At 53.0% G+C, this 20,395-nt stretch overlaps 1 protein-coding gene across 3 annotated transcripts in view; it reads left to right on the forward strand.

The window, feature by feature from the left end:
• Positions 1-626: 626 nt before the first annotated feature.
• The window catches only part of ANKS1A (ankyrin repeat and sterile alpha motif domain containing 1A), a 73,465-nt gene continuing 53,696 nt past the window's right edge, over positions 627-20,395 (forward strand). For 2 of the 3 annotated variants that reach the window (XM_058819244.1, XM_058819245.1), the window contains exons 1-4: positions 627-854; positions 16,381-16,461; positions 17,265-17,421; positions 19,195-19,257. In XM_058819244.1, coding sequence (XP_058675227.1) covers positions 652-854; positions 16,381-16,461; positions 17,265-17,421; positions 19,195-19,257 — 504 coding nt within the window. In that variant the 5' untranslated portion in view covers positions 627-651. The remainder of the gene's footprint in view (positions 855-16,380; positions 16,462-17,264; positions 17,422-19,194; positions 19,258-20,395) is intronic. The other variant, XM_058819246.1, reaches the window with a different exon arrangement.

Raw genomic sequence — 20,395 nt, forward strand, 5'->3', positions numbered from 1 at the left:
GGAGCCTATCGCTATGGGAACGGTGACGCGTGGCGGCTCCTGATGACGCACATTTACCGGCGACGCAGGGGGCGGTGGCGTCTGAACCCATGGCAACGGAGATGGGACGGCGCGTTCTGATGACGAAATTGCGAGCGCCGCGCCGGGAGGCGGTGCCTGTTGCCACGGCAACAGCGACTCGGCAGCGCAGTCTGATGACGCACTCTATGGGCGCCGCGATGGAGGCGGAGCATGTCGCCATACCAACGGCGCGTCCTGATGACGCAAGCTACTGGCGCCGCGAGGGGATGAACGGGGCCGGGCTTGTCGCCATGGCAGCGGGGCTGCGGAGGGGGCCTGTGCGGGCCTCACCCCGCGCTCGGACCGACCGACCCCGCTCCGAGCCGCCGGGACACGGCGTTAGAGCGGCCCCGCTGCCCGGGCCCCGCAGGGACAGCCCCCCCCAGACCCGCCCACAACGAGCGCGGCTGAGGGACCGCGGGCAGCGCTTGGGGGCGGGGCCTACACAAACCCCGCCCTCTGCACCGCCCGTCCCCTCAGACCCCGCCCGTGCTCCGCCCACCGGGCCCCCGCCCTCTCAGGCCCCGCCCCGAGCCCGGCGCGGCCCCGCCCCGGAAGTCGCGCGGGCGGCCGGGCCGGGCCGCGCCGGCCATGGGGAAGGAGCAGGAGCTGCTGGAGGCCGCTCGCACCGGGAACCTCCCGGCCGTGGAGAAGCTGCTCTCGGGGAAGCGCCTCAGCTCCGGCTTCGGCGGCTCCGGTGGCGGCGGCGGCAGCGGCGGCGGCTCTGCGGGGGGCGGCGGCGGCGGCAGCGGCGGGAGCGTCGGTGTGGGGCACCCGCTGTCCAGCCTGCTCAGGTGAGCGCGGCCCGGGGCTGAGGAACGGGGGATGAACCGGGGGCTCCGGCAGGCGGCTGCGGGCCGGGAGGGGAGCGGGAGCTGTCGGGCGGGGGGCAATGAAGGGTTTGGATGCGCTCCGGGTGCAGCGGGACAGAGGGTGCGGGGGTTCCGGGGTGCAGCGCTGCGGGGAACACCGGGGTCTGTGCCCCGAGCTGGGGGATCCCGGTGATTTGGGACCGTGCAGCGTGCGGGCTGTGAGCGGGTGTGACCTGGGCACCGCTGAGCGTTCGGTGCCACCGGAGCTGCCGGGGCTGTGTGCCCTCGGTGGGCTGGCAGGGCACAGACAGTGACTCTGGGTGCTGCCCCGGTCCCCCCGGCCTCAGGGCGCTGCCGTGCCGGTGCTGCGGAGGGCGGCCCTGGGGCTGTGAGTGTCCGGAGGGCTCCGGGGCCGGTTCCGTGTGGTCCCGGTCCCGCCGTGCGGGATCTCCGGTGTGACTTTCCCGGGTGTCCGGGCCCTGCGCTGGCATTGTCGCGGCTGGCAGTGACACCCTGCCGGGTCTGGGGACGGCTCGTCCTCAGTCCCGTGCTGTGGAATTTGCTGGTTAGAGCTCTTGGATATTTGTTAGGTTTTTTTCTCTTTCCCGTGTTTTGGCATCACCTCTCGCTGCTGGAGCTGCAGCTTTGGGCCATGGGAATGCTCCTGGGCCCTGGGCAATGGGTTTGTACTGGGAGCTGTGGAGGAGCTTTGTGTCCAGGGCCAAGGGACACTGTTGCTGTGCAACCTGGCTGTCCGGAGGGATGTGACTTGCCCCTTTTTGGCTGAATTTGATCCATTTTTCCTTTCACATAGCCCAGTTAGATACCTGCGGGTTGTGCTGGTGGCAGAAGCCTGCAGGCATGTGAGGGCTCACCCTGCCCTGGGGCACACGTTTGCCTTTCTGAAATCTACCCTTGGGTCAGGCTTTGTTCTTCTCTTTTGATGCATTAAACAGTCTGAGTTTGAGTGGGATGCATGTGCCCACAGGGGGCTCAGATCAGTGCAGAGGGTTGAGCACCCTGTGAGCTGAACCTGATCCAGCACCTGGGCACGATGGGGCCTTTCCCTGGGACAGTGCCCACGGTGCCATGGCCCTGTGGTGCCAGGGTGAGCCAGGCCATCCCCGTTACTGTTTCTCACATGTGAACAGGGCTTGGTGCACGTGTCTGAAGGAAGGTGACCGTCACAGCTGTCACTCACGTTCTGTGCTCACTGCCGTGGCTGTTGGCTGTACCTGCTGGTGACACTGCCAGGTCCCAGGCCCTGAGCCTGTTTCTCCCTGCACAGCCGGGGTTTGTGCCTGTGACACCAATCCCTGCTCTGGCTGCGCGTTGTGGGGCATGGCAAGGTGTCCTGGGTGCCACCTGCTGCCATTCAGGAGCTTTGTGGCTGTTTCCCACCTCCTGGCCACTTGTTGGGCTCTGGCTCTTCCAGCTTGTGACGAGGTTTGATGAGAAGCAGCTGCAAGGAGAGGCCAGAGAGTGCAGGAGACAGGCTGGGGCAGGCTGCAGGGAGCAGACTGATGAATTTTAGGGTGGAGAAAACCTCGCCTTTTCCAATGCTAGAACACGGGAGCTTTTCTGATGTAGATTTTGCCCTCCTTGCTTGTGGGAGAAGCCTGCCCTCAGTCAGGACTGTGTGCTCTGTATTTTCCCTTCCTGGGGCAGCCCCTGGCCCTGCTCAGGCTGATCCCTGGTCCTTACATGTCTGTAAGGATCTCTCCTGACACAGGAACTGCTGAGCTGCTCTCCTCCCCCAGAGCTCATTCCTACAACAGGATCATAAACACTCTGCTGGGCCAGCACCTTTGTTCTTTTCTCCACCCAATTTCAGGTCCCTGTTTTAGTTTCTGTTTAAGTCCCACTGTTTGGATAACCTGTTCCCAAAGCTCTTCTCTCCTGAGGTGCCTGTCACTGCTCTTTCTGTCAGTTCTGCACTTCAGGTGTCTCAAAGATACAATTTTGGATGGGGTACAAACCAGGCATTCCCTGGAATTCCCACAATTACACCTGGTGTGTGCTGAGCTGGCACCTGCTCTGAGCTGGCACTCTTTGGTTTGGGCCATTTCTCCTCCAAAGAGAGCAAGTGCTGCTCCATGGAGTGGTGGAAGATGGCCCTGGCAGTAAATTCCTTGGATTGTGGGGTTTTATCAGGTAACCTGAACTGCCATCAGTGTGTTATCAGTTAAATGTGAACTTTGTCACAGTCTGGGCTGTGCTGCTCCTTCCCAGGCCGAGCAGGCCCTGCTGGGTGTGGAGGCAGCACAGACTCCAACCTCCCATGGCTGCAGGTGAGCAGGAAACAGAAGGGGATGGAGTGGATAAGGCACAGGAGGAGGAATTTCAGACAATTTGAGTCTTTGGAGGGGTGAATGTGCCAGGGTGGAACACTCAGGGCACTGGGAGCAGAACAAATCCCAGTGGGAGCTGATGGGAGTGGGGAATGCTGACAGCCAGCCTGGGGAATGAGGAGGCTGCAGGAGGGGGAAATGGGAGTGTGGATTTGCCAGAGCAGATGGTGGGCTCACAAAGAGGTGATGGCTGCCAGGCTTGGGGAGGCTGGGCTCCCTGCTGGCATCCACACAGCCCCTGGGAGCTGCCATGAGCACTCAGGAGCAGATCCCAGCCCCTCATCCAGGCCTGGCTGCTCCAGTTCCAGCCATGGACCGTGGCACAGGCAGGAACAGCCAGGGAGAGAAACCCACCCTGTGCATGCACAGCAAGTCCGGAAATCAGAGATGCTCTGTGAATCCTCCAGGTTCCTTGGGGTTATGAGCCACTTCTCCATCCAGGCTGCAGAATTTGATTTGTTGTATTGTTTTTTAGTGGTTCACTGTGAAGTTAGAGGTGGGAAACAACAGAGCAGTCTGTGCCTGAGCTATCAGGCTGCATTCAGGAGGCTTTGCCAGGAGCAGTGAGGGATGGGTTGTGTTAAAGCCAGAGCTGCAGAAGCAGCTTTTCATTTCCATCCGTTGCTGTGCAAAGTCTGGCTCTGTGTTGCCAGAGGGGGAGGCTGAGGCTGCTGCTGAGCCCCAGATGGGACATGCAGTCCCCAGGGAGTGTATCAAGGAGACGTTTCTGCTGGGAATGAGGAGTTTGGGTGCACATCTGCTGTGGGAAGGGTCGAGTGCTGCTCCACAGAAGGCACAGCCCTTGTTCCAGCCCGTTTTCAGCTGCTGCTCAGGGGTCTGGTTGGTTTAAAGAGTGACGTGGTGGGATGGCAGAACACTTGCGGTGGCTTCCAGCAGTCCAGGGGTGGTTAGGAGTCAGAAAAATGAGTTCTTTTTTAAAAAGTGCAGTTTGGTGTTTGTTCTGGAGCGGCTGATGGCTCACAGCAGGGATCTGACAGTGCCCTGTGTACTCCTGGGGAAGGCTCTGACTGTGCCTGTGTGCTGCCATTCCCTGGGGGAGGGACACGGTGCTGCTGCCAGGGAAGGGGGGGATTGCCCTGTCCGAGGTCAGGGTCGGTCTGTCTGTCCCTCCACGTGTCCCCAGGCCTGTGGGTAAGCACAGAGTCCTGCAGGAGGGCTCCAAGGTGCAGCTGCCAGGCTTGTCCAGCTCGTGCTTCCCTCCCTTCCCTTCCCCATCCCGAGGGAGCTGCTCCTGCTGCATTCCCACAGAACAGGGCAACGCTGGGTTCCCCTGCTCCTGCTGCTGTGATTAATCATCTCACCCACTCTAAACCTTCTCTCCACACCCTCCCGTGCACGGATCCCTGTTTAATTACACACCTGAGCTCAGGGGTTGCTGAAGGTGCTTGTGCCACAGGCACAGGTGTGCACCGGGCTCAGCAGGGAATTGTTTCCTAAGTACTTCTTGAAGAATTCAAAGGCTGCACTTACTGCCTGTGACTCTGAGGTGTTTTGTCTCTGTGTGATCTTGTGATGCAGTTTTGGAAAGTTTTTGTTTGCTTGCTCTGGTCTGTGCAGTTCTGTGTTCAGGGCTGGGTCAGAGGCACCAGGCTGGGGCATTAACCCTGCTCTGCTCCACTTACCCAGGCCAGTGGGCAAAGCAGGATTTGTGGTTTCACAGCACCTGGGGCTTTCTTGGGCGCATGGGAATTGGTGGGTGGGAGGTTTCCTTCCAGTGAAACCCCCTTGAGAGAGCCCTGCCTCCCTCCCTTCCCAGTGGCTGTGGGCAGCTCCAGTTTGCAGGGTTTGGATGGCAGAGAGGGGATTGGAAGTGGAAGGCTCTGCCCAGGGGATGTTGGGGAAGCACTGGAGCTGGCAGGTGTGACAAACCCCTGGATCAGCAGCAGGGAAAGGCAGGAGGAGCAGCGTCTCCCCTTCCCTCCTGCTCCCTGTGCAGCAGCTCTGCCCCAGCCGTGCGTGTGGGTGAGGAGGAGCTGCTCCTCTCAGTGCCACAGGTCCCCTCCAGCTGGGGAAGGCCCTTTGGCAGGGGGCAGAACTTTCTGGAGGTGAATGTCTGGAGCAGTGTTTGGTGTGTTGGGAGCAGCTGAGCCAAGAAACAGGGTTCATGCAGCTGGGTTTTGTGAGGTAATGCATCATTTCAGTGAGACTGGAGGACAACAAACAGGATAGAAGAGCCATGGGTGAAAGGTGTGACACAGCACAGGTACTAGAGAGTGGAGGAAATGCATCATGCCATGCCAGACCAAAGGAAAGCCCCTCTCAGCTTCCCTGGCACGAGGCACAGGCAGCTCCTGGAGGCTGAGCCCCTCCTGTGGCAGTGCCCCAGGGCTGCCAGGCTGGCTCTCAGCACGGAACAAGTGCTGACACCTCCACCGTGTGTGAGCTCACTGCCTTCCGGGCTGTGCCATGCCCCCCTGCTCTGTCTGCTCCTCAGATGCAGCTGTGGGGTGCTGTGGTGCTCAGGCTGTGGGGTCCTTTCAAGGTGAAGTGTCCTCCTCAGGATGAGAAGGTGCCTCTGAACAGGGGTGATGGCTCCTTCCTCTTGTCCCTGCAGCACGAGCTGTGCCCGCTGCTGAGCTGGCACCGTCACTGTCCCAGAGAGCTCACTCCAGAGCACAGCTTAGTCATGGAAATGAGATAAATCCTATTTCACAGAAACTGGTAAAAATAAAACTATTGAGGATTGATTTGTTTCTATAGCAACCGACTGGCGAAGTGAACACAGCTGCTGTCTGCAGGAGGGAGGAAAACAGAGCTGGAAATGTCGGTGCACCTGGGCTGGCTGAGCCTGGGGCTGGGGAGGGGGCAGAGGCTCCAATAAACACAGGGCAGGAAGGTGTCAGCTGCCTTTGGAGTGAAATCTGAGCTGCAGTGTGTGAATGTGCCCTCTTTACCCAAAACCCGAGAGCCTCAGAGCTCTTTATGTCCTGCTTCCAAAAAGTTCCACTCCTGCACCCTCATCGGTGGGGAGATGCCCTGCCCTGGGCCAGGCCACATCAATGCCGTGTGGTACCTGGGTGTCCAGCACATCACAGCACGTTTCTAGACCTGAATCCTAAATTACTTTGTCTCGGTGCCATAACTCAATGAGAAATACTCAGCTTTGTGAAGTTTGGATAAATCAGATTGGAGTTAAACTTTTTTTGATTGCCCTTTAAGTGAATGTGGTGCTGGATGCTCAGCAGGGATTCCTGCAGGTGTTTGTATCCTGGAAGAAAATCCAGTTGGGCCTCCAGACTGCTGCATAAGGGGCTTAAGTTTGGAACTGTTTCTGTCTCAGCAGTGTGTGGATTTGTGTGGTTTTTCCTTTTTCCTAAGCCAAGGATTTTAGCAGGCTCTGGCACACGCAGGATGTTGAGGTGGCTGTTTCCCCAGGGTTAGTGAGGGTGAGCTGTTGAAATGTTTGGGAGGCTGCAGGATGCAAAGTGCTGGGTCTGTGTTTGGTGCATTCTTGGCTTGCTGTCATGTGGCTGTTGAGGATTCCAGGTGAAAATCAGTGTACATGAGACATAGGATGCTGAGGGAATTACAAGAGGAGTGTGTGTGCATGGCTTCACTGGACACTGCAGGAGCCTGAGTTATTCAGCTGAGGAAAGCTGAGCTGGAGTTGGTGTTTGGGTTTGGTGAGCCCAGGCACATTCACACTCCTCCCTTGTTGTTTTAATACATGGTTTCTTTTAAAGGGAAATTAGATTTTAAAATAAACCTCAAGCTTTTTCCAGTTCAAAGGAAGTGTCTGTAGTGCCATGTGCTGAGGATAGTCCTCAGTACACGAGAACAAAACCCTGTCTGAGAGGCAGTGCCATAAATATGATGTAAATACATTATCTCATTAGATTTTTATCTAATCCCAGTGCCTGCTGTTGTGAGGCGAGCAAGGCTGAAGATGTCTTAGGTGGTCTTTCAAATCTGATATTAAAGTGGGTTGGAAATGAGGTGAATTGACTTTTGCCTCATCCTAATTAAGGCACTGAGAAATCCGCTCAAGTTTGGCATTACAAAGTGCCTGATTTTAGAACAGAATGTGATTCCAGAGGCTGGGTGCCTGCTGAGGTTTGAAGCACCCCCATGCAGGGACCCAGGTGGGCTCCCTCACTGCTGTCACTTTCAGGAATCAGCACAATTTTTTTAGGCATCAGGAACAGGATTAGGATAAAGCCTTAAGCTCTGAAGGCTTCAAAGCTTTGCATCATCATCTTGGTTCTGTTACAAGGACAGTGAAATCCATCAGATGACTTAAACAGGAGACTGTGTCCTGTGGGCTTGTGTTGGTTTTTTCCTAGTGCTTCTTTCCAGCGATTTCTTAGCCATGGTTTCCCACTGCACTGTGGGGACTCTGTCAGAGCTGACTGCCCTGTAAGAGATGTTTGACCTCAGTTCATCCTGTGATCCCCGTGGATGACTTGTGCCTGTCCTGGGGTGTTGTTAACCCCCTTTGCGTGATTTTCAGTTACTGCATTGCCCCTGTGCCCCTTTCAGCCTGGTGCAGGCTGTGAAGCTGTGTCTGAGCTCCTGGGGCTCATCTGCTCTGGGTCAGAACAGCTGAAAATGGAACTTGGAGGATGTGTGCAATTCGTGCTGGATTTGGCATTTTGGAAATAGTTCCTCTAATCTCAACAGAAATTATTTCACAGAAGGAGTGAAACAGGATGTGACCTTGACATTCCTTTTCACTGGAAATAAAGACTAAAGAGAATTGGTTTAAAAGCTCTGAGGATCCTGCTTGTTATTGGGTGTGAGTTGTTACAGCTGAGATATAATTATTTGCTGGGACAGTCACAGTAACCCTGAAATTGTTTGAAGTCATGGAGAATTTTATCCTGCATATATTTAGGAGTCTGACTGGCATATGTACATTCCTTCTGTACATTAAAAATGTCAGGCTGGGAAAGGCTCTGCTGCTGAAAGCAGCTTCTGGCTGGGAGAGCTGTATTGAGCAGAGAAAAGGCTCAGAGCTGGGTCTGTTATTCTTGCAGAGAAGTGTGCAGAAATATTTCAAGGGGCTTGGAACATCTTATGCTGTATACATTCCCCAAAGAGCAAAGTTTTTTTTTCTGGTGAGGAAAAGCTGTTTGAGGCTCTCATTGCAGGCAGGGTCAGAGCTGGCATTTGGGTGAAACCAGGCCTGGAAGCTGATCCACCATGAAATTCGTGGGAACATCTCTGCTGCCTGTTCCATGATTGTTTCCATTTTCCAGCACTGGGGGTGGGTGCAGCTGCCCCTGGCAGCTCCTGGGGAGGGTCCCTGCCCTTGCCAGGGCTCCCAGAGCAGGGCAGGGCTGTCAGCTCCATCCCTCTGCCTGCCTGGCTCAGCCCTCAGCTCAGCACTCGTGTTGTTCAGCTCCAGCCTTATCTCTGTACAGATAGCACAGACAAGTAATGACAACTCCTAGCAGCTATCTCGGGCTTTGGAATCATTTCCTGCCTTGGCCATTCACTCCTGATCCTGCTCTCTAACAGACTGCATTTCAAGGATGCTTCTGGAGTTAAAGGATGTCCTTTCTGATTTCCATCCTTCTTTTCCTGAGCTTTTCCTTAGGAGCTGTTGTCCATGTCAGCGCTTTCTCTGCCTGTGCAGCACTGCCAGGACAAGCAGAGCTGGTCACAGAGCTCTGTGGCTGCTCAGGTGTGTCCCCATGTTCCCATCTGAGCCACCATGGGGTCACTTCTCTGTTTGCCCTCCTGCTCTCCCTGTCTTTGCTCTCTCCTTTCCCTGTCACTTGCTCTTTGGGCACCCAATTAAAAAGCTCATCAAGGAGGAATGTCTCTGGAGTCAGTGCTATGTCAGTGCCTTGTTTGTGTCCCGAACTGTTGCCAGTTAATCTCTCCTTGCTGTGTCTTTCTTTAGCCCTCAGGGACTCCTGGTTAAGCTGGAGCTGGGATTGGTACAGGCTTAAATGGAGCCATGTGGGTGAGTGCTGCTGGTGTGGGCTGTTCAAGGGTAAAGTGTGCTCCAAACGCTTCAGTGGAAGCTTTGTTGTGGCTCTGAATCCTCCAGGGCCTTGCCTCTCATCCTGTCACTCTGCTGCTTGGTATCAGAGCAGCTCATTCCCTTCTCACTCCAGCACTGTTTCTCCTGCCTGTCCTGGTGTCCTGCAGCCCAAGATCCCTCCCAGCATCCTGGGGTCTCCCTGTGTGCCCAGAGTTGAGCACTGCAGGGCCAGCCCCGATTCACAGTCCTCCCGTCACTGATCTGGGCAATGTCACAGGGGAAGGGGGATGTCGTGCCAATCTCTGTCTCACTGCTTTCAGTCTCCCTAAGGCAAAAGTGCACGCTGTGTGCAGTTGTTGGTACAAAATAATTGCATTTGCTTTTTTAATTGCTGTAGGGAAGGGGTAATTCGGTCCCTGAATCTCTGTGTCTGCTTGACTTGGCCTATTTACCTGCTTTTCATCATCTGCCCCAGGTCAGACACATCATGGTTCAGTGTTCAGGCAGCAGGGCTGGGCAGCAGCCAGGGGTGTGAGCAGGGTGTGGGCAGGGTTTGGGAAGGGATGGGCAGGATTTGGGGATGTCAGCAGGGTTTGGGAAGGGTGGGCAGGATTTGGGGATGTCAGCAGGGTTTGGGAAGGGATGGGCAGGATTTGGGGATGTCAGCAGGGTTTGGGAAGGGTGGGCAGCAGCCAGGCTGAGGGGCATGTGAGCAGGGTTTGGGGGTGTGAGCAGGGTTTGGGCAGGATTTGGGGGTGTGAGCAGGGTTTGGGAAGGGTGGGCAGCAGCCAGGCTGAGGGGGATGAGAGTGTGGGTGACATGGCACAAAGGGAAGGGCCAGTGCCCAGAAGAAGCCGTGGTGGCCCAGAGGAGCACTGGAGCATGGCTGGCTGGGCAGAGCACGCAGACCTTGAGAAGTTTTCAGTGCTGAGATAGGAGGAACATGGGTGGTTATTGTCTCTCTGCAGAGAGGCCTGAGACTGCAGCAGGAGGAAGGTGTCCATGTTTAAATAAAGGATCAGCATCCCCACACCCTTCTAAGTGCAAGGTGCTAGAAATCCCACATTCCCACTAAGATGTGTATTGGATCAGATCTCTGTGGGTGCTGGGAACAAACATTTACTTCGTGGTGTGTTGATGTTGTCTGACAGTGAGCTGAGAGTGACACATTTTCTGCCATCCCAAAACCCTTAATTGACACATCCATCCCCTACAAGGGCACTGGCAGGTGGGGGAGGGCGTGTGCTCTACCACAGTTCTTTCTGCACAAGTTCCTTTTGATGACATTTTTACTCCAAGCTCAGAGCTCTGTGCCTGTCAGAAGGGAGCAGCACAGATGGACACGTTGGGCTCCAGACACGATGCTCCATTGCTGTTGGCTGACTGACATGTCCCGTGGGATCCTGCAGCTTGTTAAATCATCTCACAAAGGAGAAGGGGGAGGGAGAGCCCAGTGCAAGGTTGCCAGCTGCAGCCAGCTCAGTGCTGCAGCATCAGCTGCTCGGTGGTTTTGATGAGGAATTTGTGGCTGCCCAGGGTTTCCTTCTATTTCTCTGGAAGTGCTCAGTGAAGGGAAGGCCAAGGGGAAGTCTGGCACCTTTCTAAGGAATTGTGCTCCAGTGGAACCCAGCAGCCTGCACCATCTACATGTCTTGCTAATTTTCCCTGCATCTTATTTATTTTTTAATATTGTATTTTCTTCCACGTAGTGCATTTTCTCCAGTGCTGTGGGAGCAGAGCTGAGCTGCACATGGAGAGTGAGGAATGTTTACCTGAGCAGTGCTCTGGTTCCTGTTTGCAGTTCTGGGATATTGCTTTATGGCTTTGATAATGCTGCTCAGGTCACTGAATTTCTGCAGGAATGTTTTTGCAGGAATGTTCCTTTTGCTCTGTTCCTCAAAACCCCATCTAGTCAGATGCAGAAGAAGAGAATGGGACACAGAATCAGTGAGAGGTTTGTCAGCATTTGGGAAGTGTTGTCAAATCTCTGTCCTCTTTTAGGATCTCTGTCCTCTTTCCTGCTTTGAATGAACCAGACTCCATGTCAAACCCTCCCATCTCCATGCTGGGTGGTTGCCTTCCCATTTCCCTGCTCTTCCCCTGCCTTCATGCTGCCTTTGGCCAGGGTGTGGGCAGGGGGATGCCCTGCTGCCACACACACAGACCCCAAAGACCCCTCCCAAAGATCCTGCTTGGCTTTCTCTGACTCAGTGGCTGATCCTTTGCGCACTTCTCCCAGCCAAGCTTGTTTGGCCCTGGCCTGAGGTCAGAGCCAGTGTTGGAGCCTGTGTTGTGGGGCTGCTCCTGCTCTGTGGCCTGTCATCAGCTGGGAATGCTCCTTAATGGCAGTGGGTTGCAGAGTGCCTGTAATGCTTTTAAGAATAAAGAGCAGCATATGCACTCAAGCCAGACCTATATTTTTCCTGTCCTGCAGCTCTTTATTTGCCCCTGCTCAGAGGGATTCTCTGATGTAGCTCCATGCCTGGCCCAGCCTTTCTGTCCCCACTGCCACCCCCCACCATACATTATGTTTAAATAAATGCATTTTCACTGCCAGGAGCCATCCATAAGGCTGGGGCTCGCCTCTTCCTAATGGGGGGTTTTAGCTTGGATGGACACATTTCTGTTAGTGATGTCTGGTTCCTTTCTAGTGTGAGCTGCAAGCCCAGGAGTTAAATGTGTGCTTGCCATGGGTCTGTGCTGACCCAAAACAGCCTCCCTGGAAATGAGGAGTGGGAGATGGTGGGCAGGTTCTGAGGGGAGCAGATGAGCTTGCCTTCTGCCTCTCAGTTCCTGAGCTGATCCTTCACAGGCTGCTGTCACTTCACAGACCCGTGCAGGTTTCCTGCACCTGAGGAACAAAGGGCTCTGCTCCTTTCCAAGGGAGAAGGGATCATTTGGCCATCAATGGCCATCAATGAAAGGAAGGCCAAGGGAAAGGATTGGTTGCTGCACAGTGTTGCTCCACTGGTGGAAATGCTGCTTTCTCACAGCACCCTGTTGACCTTACAGTGGCTGAACTGTCTGCAGGTGTTGGGCAATGAGGCTGGAGCTGTTGGTAATTGTTGTTGAGAGCTGTTGCCTCACTCAGAGTGAGCTGCTGAAGTGGGAGCTTGATCTGGCTCTGTGCAGAGGGCCGGGTGTGGCTCTGATGCTGCAGGGTGTCAAAGTGCACTGAACCTGAGGATTTTCACAGGAATCCCTGGTCAGTGCCTCTGCTGGAAGTGGGTCAGAACAGAGCCCAGGCTCAGCAGCTCTCTTCATGGCTGTTGTGTTGTGCCATGTCAGCTGGGTCATGTGTCCCACACACTTCTATGTGTCCTGCCTTTATGGTGGTCCCTGCTTCTCCCTGCCCATTCTGGCATCTTGTACTTGAGCTCACGACCCTTTGACTTTGAGGAAAATCTACCCACTTTTCTTACAACAAATTAAAATCTGGCCCAAGAAGTTGAGTGCAGGAGCAGAAGCTCATGGTTTGGTTTCCTCTGCAGCCACTCCAGCAGCTGGAGTCTGACCAGCTGTTCTCCTTGGGCTTTCTCAAAACCTGCCAGCATGGGCTGAGAGTGCCTTGCCCCAGCAATACACTACTTGAATCTCCTCCAGCCTTGCATCAGCCATTTATTTGTTTATAAAAGCTGTTGTATTATCTGGTGGTTGGGGTGCATAAGTGGGATCCCCACTCTGTTGGAGTCCCACCATGCCAAACCCTGCCTGCTGGCAGAGTGGCTGCAGCAGTGCCTTCCTCACACTTCAGAAAAACATAAGCAGCTTCCTAACCCTGAGGCCTTGCCCAAAGGCTCTGGGTTGTTTGTGTTCCCTCTGTAAGCAGGAAATTCCAGGGAGGGTCGCAGGAATCCAGTGGTTGTGTGCATGTGTGAGTGACCTGCTGTGGTGGCCCCTGGGCAATGGACTCTGGGGAATCCTCCTCCAGCCCTCACTGCCCTCCTGACACTCTGTCTCCAAGGCTTTGAGTGAAGAACACAAACATCTGGGGCCAGTGCTTTAAACTTCCTGGTGCCTTTGGGCCAAGCCACTCGTGTTTCATCTTGCTTTTTGGTTTTGGGGTTTCATCTTGCTTTTTGTTTTGGGGTGTGTAAATACAGGGGTCCAACGGCCTCTGCTCTGCACAAGGACCCTGAGCTCTCCTGGTGCTTCCTTGACCCATGTTAGTGAGACCAGGAACCAGCCCCAAAGGTTCATCATTTGAGCTGAAAACACCACGTTGTTCTCCAGGCTTGGCCCTGCTTTAGCCCCTTGCCTGGCGTGGTTTGGGGAGAAAAGTCACTACTGCAGCTGGGAAGAAAGAAATGGAAAATCAGGAGGACAAACGTGGTCCTGTTTAAAGGTACTTTGGGGTTTTACTGTGACCTAAAGCATGTGCTTTCTTCAGCAGTTTTCACAAGCAGGAAGTTTTATTTAAGGCCTTGCTGAATCATAGAGCAAGAGAAAACTGAGCACAAGAAATAGTTTAAATGGAGCAGATTTTGCTGTTTTCAGAGATTTCCTGATGTCCTCAATGTTCAGTCTTAGCTGTGTTAAGCAGATGTCATCAGGAGCATCTTCAGGTGCTGCCTTGGTGCAGCAAAGGGCAGGTGAGACCTGGGTGATACCCAGAGACCACAGGGTAAAAGCAACCCCCCTCTTTGATGTGAAGGGATTTTGGGGGAATTGAGGGAGAAAAGCAATCAAAAAGCAACAGTGATCAAATTGGCTCCAGACCTGTATTTACAGCATTCTCCTGCCTGTGCTGCAATTGGGGTTTCTGTTTAGAAATCAGAAACAGCCCAAAGGCTGAGAGTTCTGGGCTTTGTGTTCTGCTTTTCTCAGCACCCTCTTTCCATACCTCAGGAGAATTGTGTGGCCTTTCTGGCACAGCTGAAGAGGAAGAGGAGGGAAGGGAGTAATGTCCTTTGCTGCAGTCCCCACATTTAAATATAAATAGTTCTCCTCTTGGATCCTTCCAGTCTGATCTTATGGGTGATTTGACCTTTCTTTGATAAAAGCTTTCTTTATTTGCAGGAATAAAAAGGCAAAGGGGAGGAGAGGACACAGCAGATGGTTTTTTTTTAAATATCTTTAGATCCTGGCAGTTGGTTTCTGCAGCACCCAGTGCTCACTGCTGGGCTCCAGCTTTGCTCCCCCTCTGAGCTCCTTGAACAAACTTTGCATTTTGCTGTGAAGCGTTGACCTGGAGATTTCTAAGGAACTGTTTTATCATGGGGACACCACGCTCCAGTGGGGACAGATGCCCCAGGCTCTGGTCCCCAGCCCTGCCCACTGCACCACTGACCCTGGTTTTCCTCATTTCATAACTTCAGCTGAAAGAAACATTTGTGTTAATTGCTGCTGGTTTTTCATGTGCTCACCCTCGAGCAGTTTGAGCTCAGCTTCCAAGCACAGCTCAGCTTAATGTGTAAAACCACGGGACGCTGGCACTGCCCAGGTTCCAGCCCAAGCAAAGGCAGCACAGGTGCAGAGTTAGAACTGCTCTAGACTGCACACAAGGCTTTCTGGCACTGGTTCTAACCATTAATTGCCATGTTAAATCCAGCAATAAATTATTTGGGCAACCACACTGCAGGAGCCCACTGCCAGGAACAAACCAGAGCTGAGTGCTGCTCAGTCCCTTCATGCTCCAGGGCTGCAGGCTGGATCAGGCAGGGCACTCCCACACTCCCTGAGTGGGGGTTTTGGTGTCTCACTGACCTTCTGCATGTGGTTTAAGCCACTGTTCCTGTGAACAACACTGGCAGTGCTGGAGGTGTGTATGGATCTGCATGTGTATCCTCCTGGAGCACAGCATGGTGTGTGGTGTGCAGGATGCCTCAGGATAAGCCTCTCATCCTTTGCAAATTGGATTTTGTGGCTCACTTGCCTGTCCTCTTGGATAAAGTTTCCCCTTAGCTGCCTCTCCTCTAGCAGAGCTCGGGTTCTTCTCTAGACTGCAAAGCCTTTTATAATGCTCTGCAGATCAGGAGTCACTTGGAAGGGACAGGGACAGACTTTCCATTTCCCACTGAAACATGCTGCAGAGTGAGCCTGCTGCTTCCTTCCCTTGTGGAGTTCCCTTGGTTTGCAGGAGATTCCCCTTGGTTTGGTTTGGTGCCTTTCCTGCTGGTGGCTCTGAGGTGCTCCTGGCTGGCAGCCCCGCAGTGATGGCTCCTGTTTTAGGAAGCCTCTGGGCCATGGGAATCGTTGTGATTTCATACTGGGGAGGAAATGGATTCCTCAGAGAAGGCCAGCTTCAAACGGAGCCACAGCTGGCTGATTTTAAACCATTTCAGCTGGGGATCACAGGGTGCTGTGAGGTTTTCCCCCCAAAGAAAACAAAGCAGGAAAATGCACCACGTTAGCATAAGTAGGATTTTCAGGGCTTGTAATAAGCCCTGTGTAATTCCTGAAAGGATGGTGTGTAAAACAGGATGATGGAGAGCTGAACAGTTCCAGTTTGCTTGTAAGAATGTACTGGTTTGAGTTTCATGCCCATTTCTGGGGGAGGGTGGTGGCCCTGGTGAGGGACAGCAGTCACCACACTCCTTCCACAGCAAGCTCAGGAGCAGCACTGGCCTCTCACTTGTGCCATTCTGTGCTGATGTGAGCAGGACACCCTGCAGGGGCTGGGGAGCAGTAATCCTTGCCAGGGTTAATACTCAAATCTGTGCTGCTTGACTTAGGAGCAGGGGAGGGGAGTTAATGCTCTCAGAAGAGACCACCTACTCTTTGGTGCAGACTGCCAACAGCTGACAGATGGAAGTGATTTTGGGACAGTGAGAAGTCAGTGTGGAATCACAGTGGTGACCAAGAGCAGACTCTGCATCCCACAGCCTTTGACTTACACCCACCCCTTGTGACTCTTGCTGTGGAGAAGGACAGTTTCCCAGAGCCACCAGAATTCTTCTGTGGGGTGGGAATTAGCAGTGGGCCGATGGTTTGCTGTCTCTTGTGGTTCAGTCTAATAGACACACTCCCTCTGAAGATGCTTTTTGGCAAGGCTGTGCATGGCTGAGGGATGTGAGCAGTGGAGCTCTGACTGGAGAGCAGGACTCAGGTGAAGCTGAGCAGTGATTCCATGTGCTGACCCCTCTGCTCTGTGTGCTGCCCCTGACCACAGCTGTCACCCACCTTGGTGTGAGAGCTGTGCCAGCCCTGCCCTTGCCCTGCCCCTGTTTGCCTAAGTGTTCCCTGTCTGTTTTTTGTCTTGCAGCATCTGGAGGGGGCCAAACGTGAACTGTGTTGACAGCACTGGGTACACCCCGCTGCACCACGCTGCTCTGAACGGCCACAAGTGAGTCCTGTTCCCAAAACTGGGGTCACAGGGGGTGGATTTGTGCTTCCCTGGCCACACACAAGTGATTCCTGGGGTCACAGGGGTGGATGCTTTGTGCTTTCCTGGCCACAAGTGAGTTCTGTCCCAAGCCTGGGGTGCCAGGGGTGGATGCTTTGTGCTTCCCTTGTGTGGTTCATTCACCAGCTGAGGCTCTGGTGCAGCACTACTCCATCTTCAGGGGAAGTGGAGAATGTCAGAGCTTTGGCTGCTGGCTGATGTTACATCTCCAGATGCTGAGGTTTTCAGGCCCTTTTGTTTCTAAGCAATTTGGATGAGCTGTAACACAGTGTGAAAGGGGCTCCCCTGGTGACAGTCCCTGCAGTCTTCCTGGTGTCCAGGGTGATCTGGGCCTGCGCCACTTTACAGTTTTCTCATGTGCTTATCACATTTTTAGGTAATTTTAGTGTGGTAGATCTCGTGTTTCTTGTTGCTGCCTGAGATATTGAAAAATCAAATAGAGTTAAAATCGCTGTTCACCCTCATTGTGCTGTGTTCAGCAGAGGCTTGTGGCTGACTTCAGCCCCTGTTTAGCTCCATTAGTATGGAGTTAATGTGAATCCTCCCTGAGCTCATCTCAGCATTATTTATTTCCTTTTTTTCCATTTCTTTTGGCAGCATTTAATAGGAGCACTTAAAAATCACATGTCAAGAGGCTCTCTGAAACACTCCTGCTCAGATTAACTTTGTGTTCAGTCCTTGCTGCAGAAGGGGGGCTGTGAAACAGGGACTGAATGTCTCACTGCAGCTCCTGTCTCTTGCAGGGATGTTGTGGAGGTTCTGCTGAGGAACGACGCTCTCACCAACGTGGCAGACTGTAAGGGCTGTTACCCCCTGCACCTGGCAGCCTGGAAGGGAGATGCTGACATTGTGAAGCTCCTCATCCACCAGGGCCCTTCACACACCAAAGTGAATGAGCAGGTCTGCCTGATTTTCTCTAATGTATCATTGAATCACTTCCCTGGCATGGAGAGAGACTCCTGCAGCTGACTCCTGACCCTTCCCAAACCAGTAGCAGTGGTTGTAAGGTCCTACTTGCTGGTGGGATAGGAGGGACACTAAATCAATACATTCAGTCTGAGTTAGTGGTAGGATGAAAAGATATTTAAGTTTCATAGACGCATAATTGTGAGAACTGCTCAACACTTAGGAAGTGGTCTCCTGCTTCTGGGCTTCTAAAACTAACCCACAGTTTTCCTTTCAGCTGCTGGATAGCTGAGCAGGTTTCTAGTTCTGCAGAGGATCCATTGGCTCCCTCCTTTGGGAACTAATCCAAGCAGCTTTGTTCAGTCTCTTTGGCCGTGCTCTCTTAGCTGCTCTCCTGGCTTGTCTCTGGCACTTGCTCCAGTTCACTAATTTGTAAGTTCTAAGATAATTTTAACACTACTTGCCCCCAGACAAATCCCTCACCTAATCTTAAAGAATTATTTTTGCAATCAGGCAAGAAAAAAAAGCCTCTTGGATTTGTTCCTTTTGTCAAGCTGACAGTTTTGGCCTGGGGTGCAGAGGGAGTGAGGGGTCCATGACAGCTGTGTCCACTGCTGAGGGCTGGCTCCTGTGGAACTGCCCATGGACATCAGAGGTACCTTAAATGCCAGGGAACTTCTGAAATGCTACTGCTGGAAGGCCTAGATATTCCTGTTGTTGCAGAGTTTTGTTTACAGGAACTGGTTTCATGGATGAGCCAGCTGAGTGCTGTCACTGAGCTGCCCCTCCCTAGCACAGAGTGACAGGCCCAGACCAGTGGCTAAAGCTGCAGAGGGCTGTGCTTGTCCTGTCCCTAAGGTAGGAACATCTGCTGACCCTGGGAATCAGCTCCTAAACCACTCAGGTGTTCTTTCAGGAGGAAAGGAATAAACCAAAATAGGTTTGCCTGCCTTGGTGCCAGCAGGCTAAACCTGGATGTTCATTCCAGAGGTAATTCCCAGGTGGGTCAGACACCCCTGGCCTGAGTTCAGCTCACAGTCAGGGTGAGCAGCTCTGGAATCCCTTCTGTTGATTTGCTCCATGGTAGTTTTTCAGAAGCTGGGTAGCAAACTCCTTTCAGAGGCAGGTTTAGGAGTCCCAGTCCTCCTTTGTGGGGACCCAAGTGCCACACTGGAGTTTCCCAGGATGGGTAAATTGATGCACCAGGCTGCCCCAGGGATAACTGCTGCTAAAACATCATGGAATGAAAAATCTGGTTGTAGTGCAGCTCTCTGTCATTCCTCCACTGAGCAGGAATAAGGAGGAATGTGTGTTGTGATGTCTCTGGTGACAGTTCTCCAGTTTAGGGCTGTGTTAATCATGTCTCCAGGCACAGCTGCAGGCACTCAGTCTGATTACATGGGCTAGAATGCAGGTTGCCCAGTCAATCTGACCAGAACTGAGCGAGAGCCCACAGTGTAAATGTTCTGCTCTGAGCAGGGCAGCTAGAGGGGTGATCTTTGCAAAAGTCAGAGCTTAGTGTGATCCTTGCAGGTAATGTTTCATTAATGTCTGTTTGGTAGGAACCTGTTAAATGAGAGCAGTCAGCTGAGGAGCCTGTGCTTGGAGCCTGGTCCAGGTGACAGCAGTCCCAGCTGGAATGGCTTCTGACTGGAACAAGATGCTGTGTCCTGCCATTCCACCCCTTGGAGTCACCCATTGCTTTGTTGCTGTATCTCACCCATTTCATTATCACATTTTTTTTCTTTTTCCTCTTCCTTTTTGTAGAATGCTCTTGAGATCAAAGAACTCAAAAAGTACGGCCCCTTTGACCCATATATCAATGCCAAGGTGTGTACTTTGCTGTCAGCATTTCACTGCATCATCACTCCAGGCTGCACTCGCGTGCTTCCAGGTGCAATAATACCTGTTCACTTTGCAGCTGCTTGGGGAAAAGGAAATTGGGACCATTGATTTACTGTGGGTTTCTCTCTTCAAAGCAGTTATAGAAACATAATTAAAGGAAAGCTTTTCCTTACTTTCCTGGGGGCTCCTTCCTTGCTTAGCCTTGTAGGACTCGCAGTGATGGTCAGTTTGCTTGATTGGGCTGGATGACTTCCCAAAGGTAATGTTACCTCAACTTAATGTTCTAGGTTTTGTTTCATGTGCTGGTGTTGCTGATAAATGCAAAGAGAAGGAATTTTTTCCCCCTGCTTAACCATGGTTGCATTTTCTCTGTGGGCTGTTTGGAGTGAATTTTGATGCCTTTTCTCCTACCAAATGCATAATGCTCTGTGTTGTTTGAATGGACAGTTAATTCCTGTGGTGGTGGTGGTGGTGGGGAGAAGGGAGGGCAGTGATGTTCCTGCCTCCCTTCCCAAGTCCTCCATGTCCTGCTTATTACATCAGTCTCTCTTTCATGTTCAGTCTGTGGTGTTGTTTGACCCTCCAGCCCTGGTCTCCTGTTCCTGTTTTCTGGCCTGTTTTGCTCCTCTCTTCTTTCCAGTTTTGAGCTACAAAAGACACAACATCAGCTTGTGCAATGAGCTGAGACTGAGCTGTTGAAGAAGCTTCCTATCCAGTATTGGGATGTTGAAGATCAAATTCCTGGTGGTGGTTTCTCAGACACCATTTTTCGGTTTTATTTCTAGTGATTCTACGAGCCAGGGGTGGCAAACAATCTGTTACTCTGTCCTGAGACACCTCAGCCATGAGCCACCATGCCATAGCTGCTTCCAGCCACTTAGTTTGGATCCAGCCATCCATGGCAGAATTCTGTCTGTCAGAGTTTCCCTCTGCTTGGTCTGCAGGAGCTTAGAAACACACAGGCAGAGCTCCTGTGCTTGCTGGGAGTTAGGTGTGGTTTTCAGAGCCTTGTTTCAGGGTCACTGGTGCCCATCCTCTGAGCACAAATGTGTTCTTGTAAAGCTCATCCAAATCGGGGATTTTTGCAAAAATCCAGATAGGAATTTTATGCCTTTATGTATTC

The sequence above is a fragment of the Ammospiza caudacuta genome, chromosome 24 (genome assembly GCF_027887145.1).
Source record: "Ammospiza caudacuta isolate bAmmCau1 chromosome 24, bAmmCau1.pri, whole genome shotgun sequence".
NCBI classification, from domain to species: Eukaryota; Metazoa; Chordata; class Aves; order Passeriformes; family Passerellidae; genus Ammospiza; species Ammospiza caudacuta.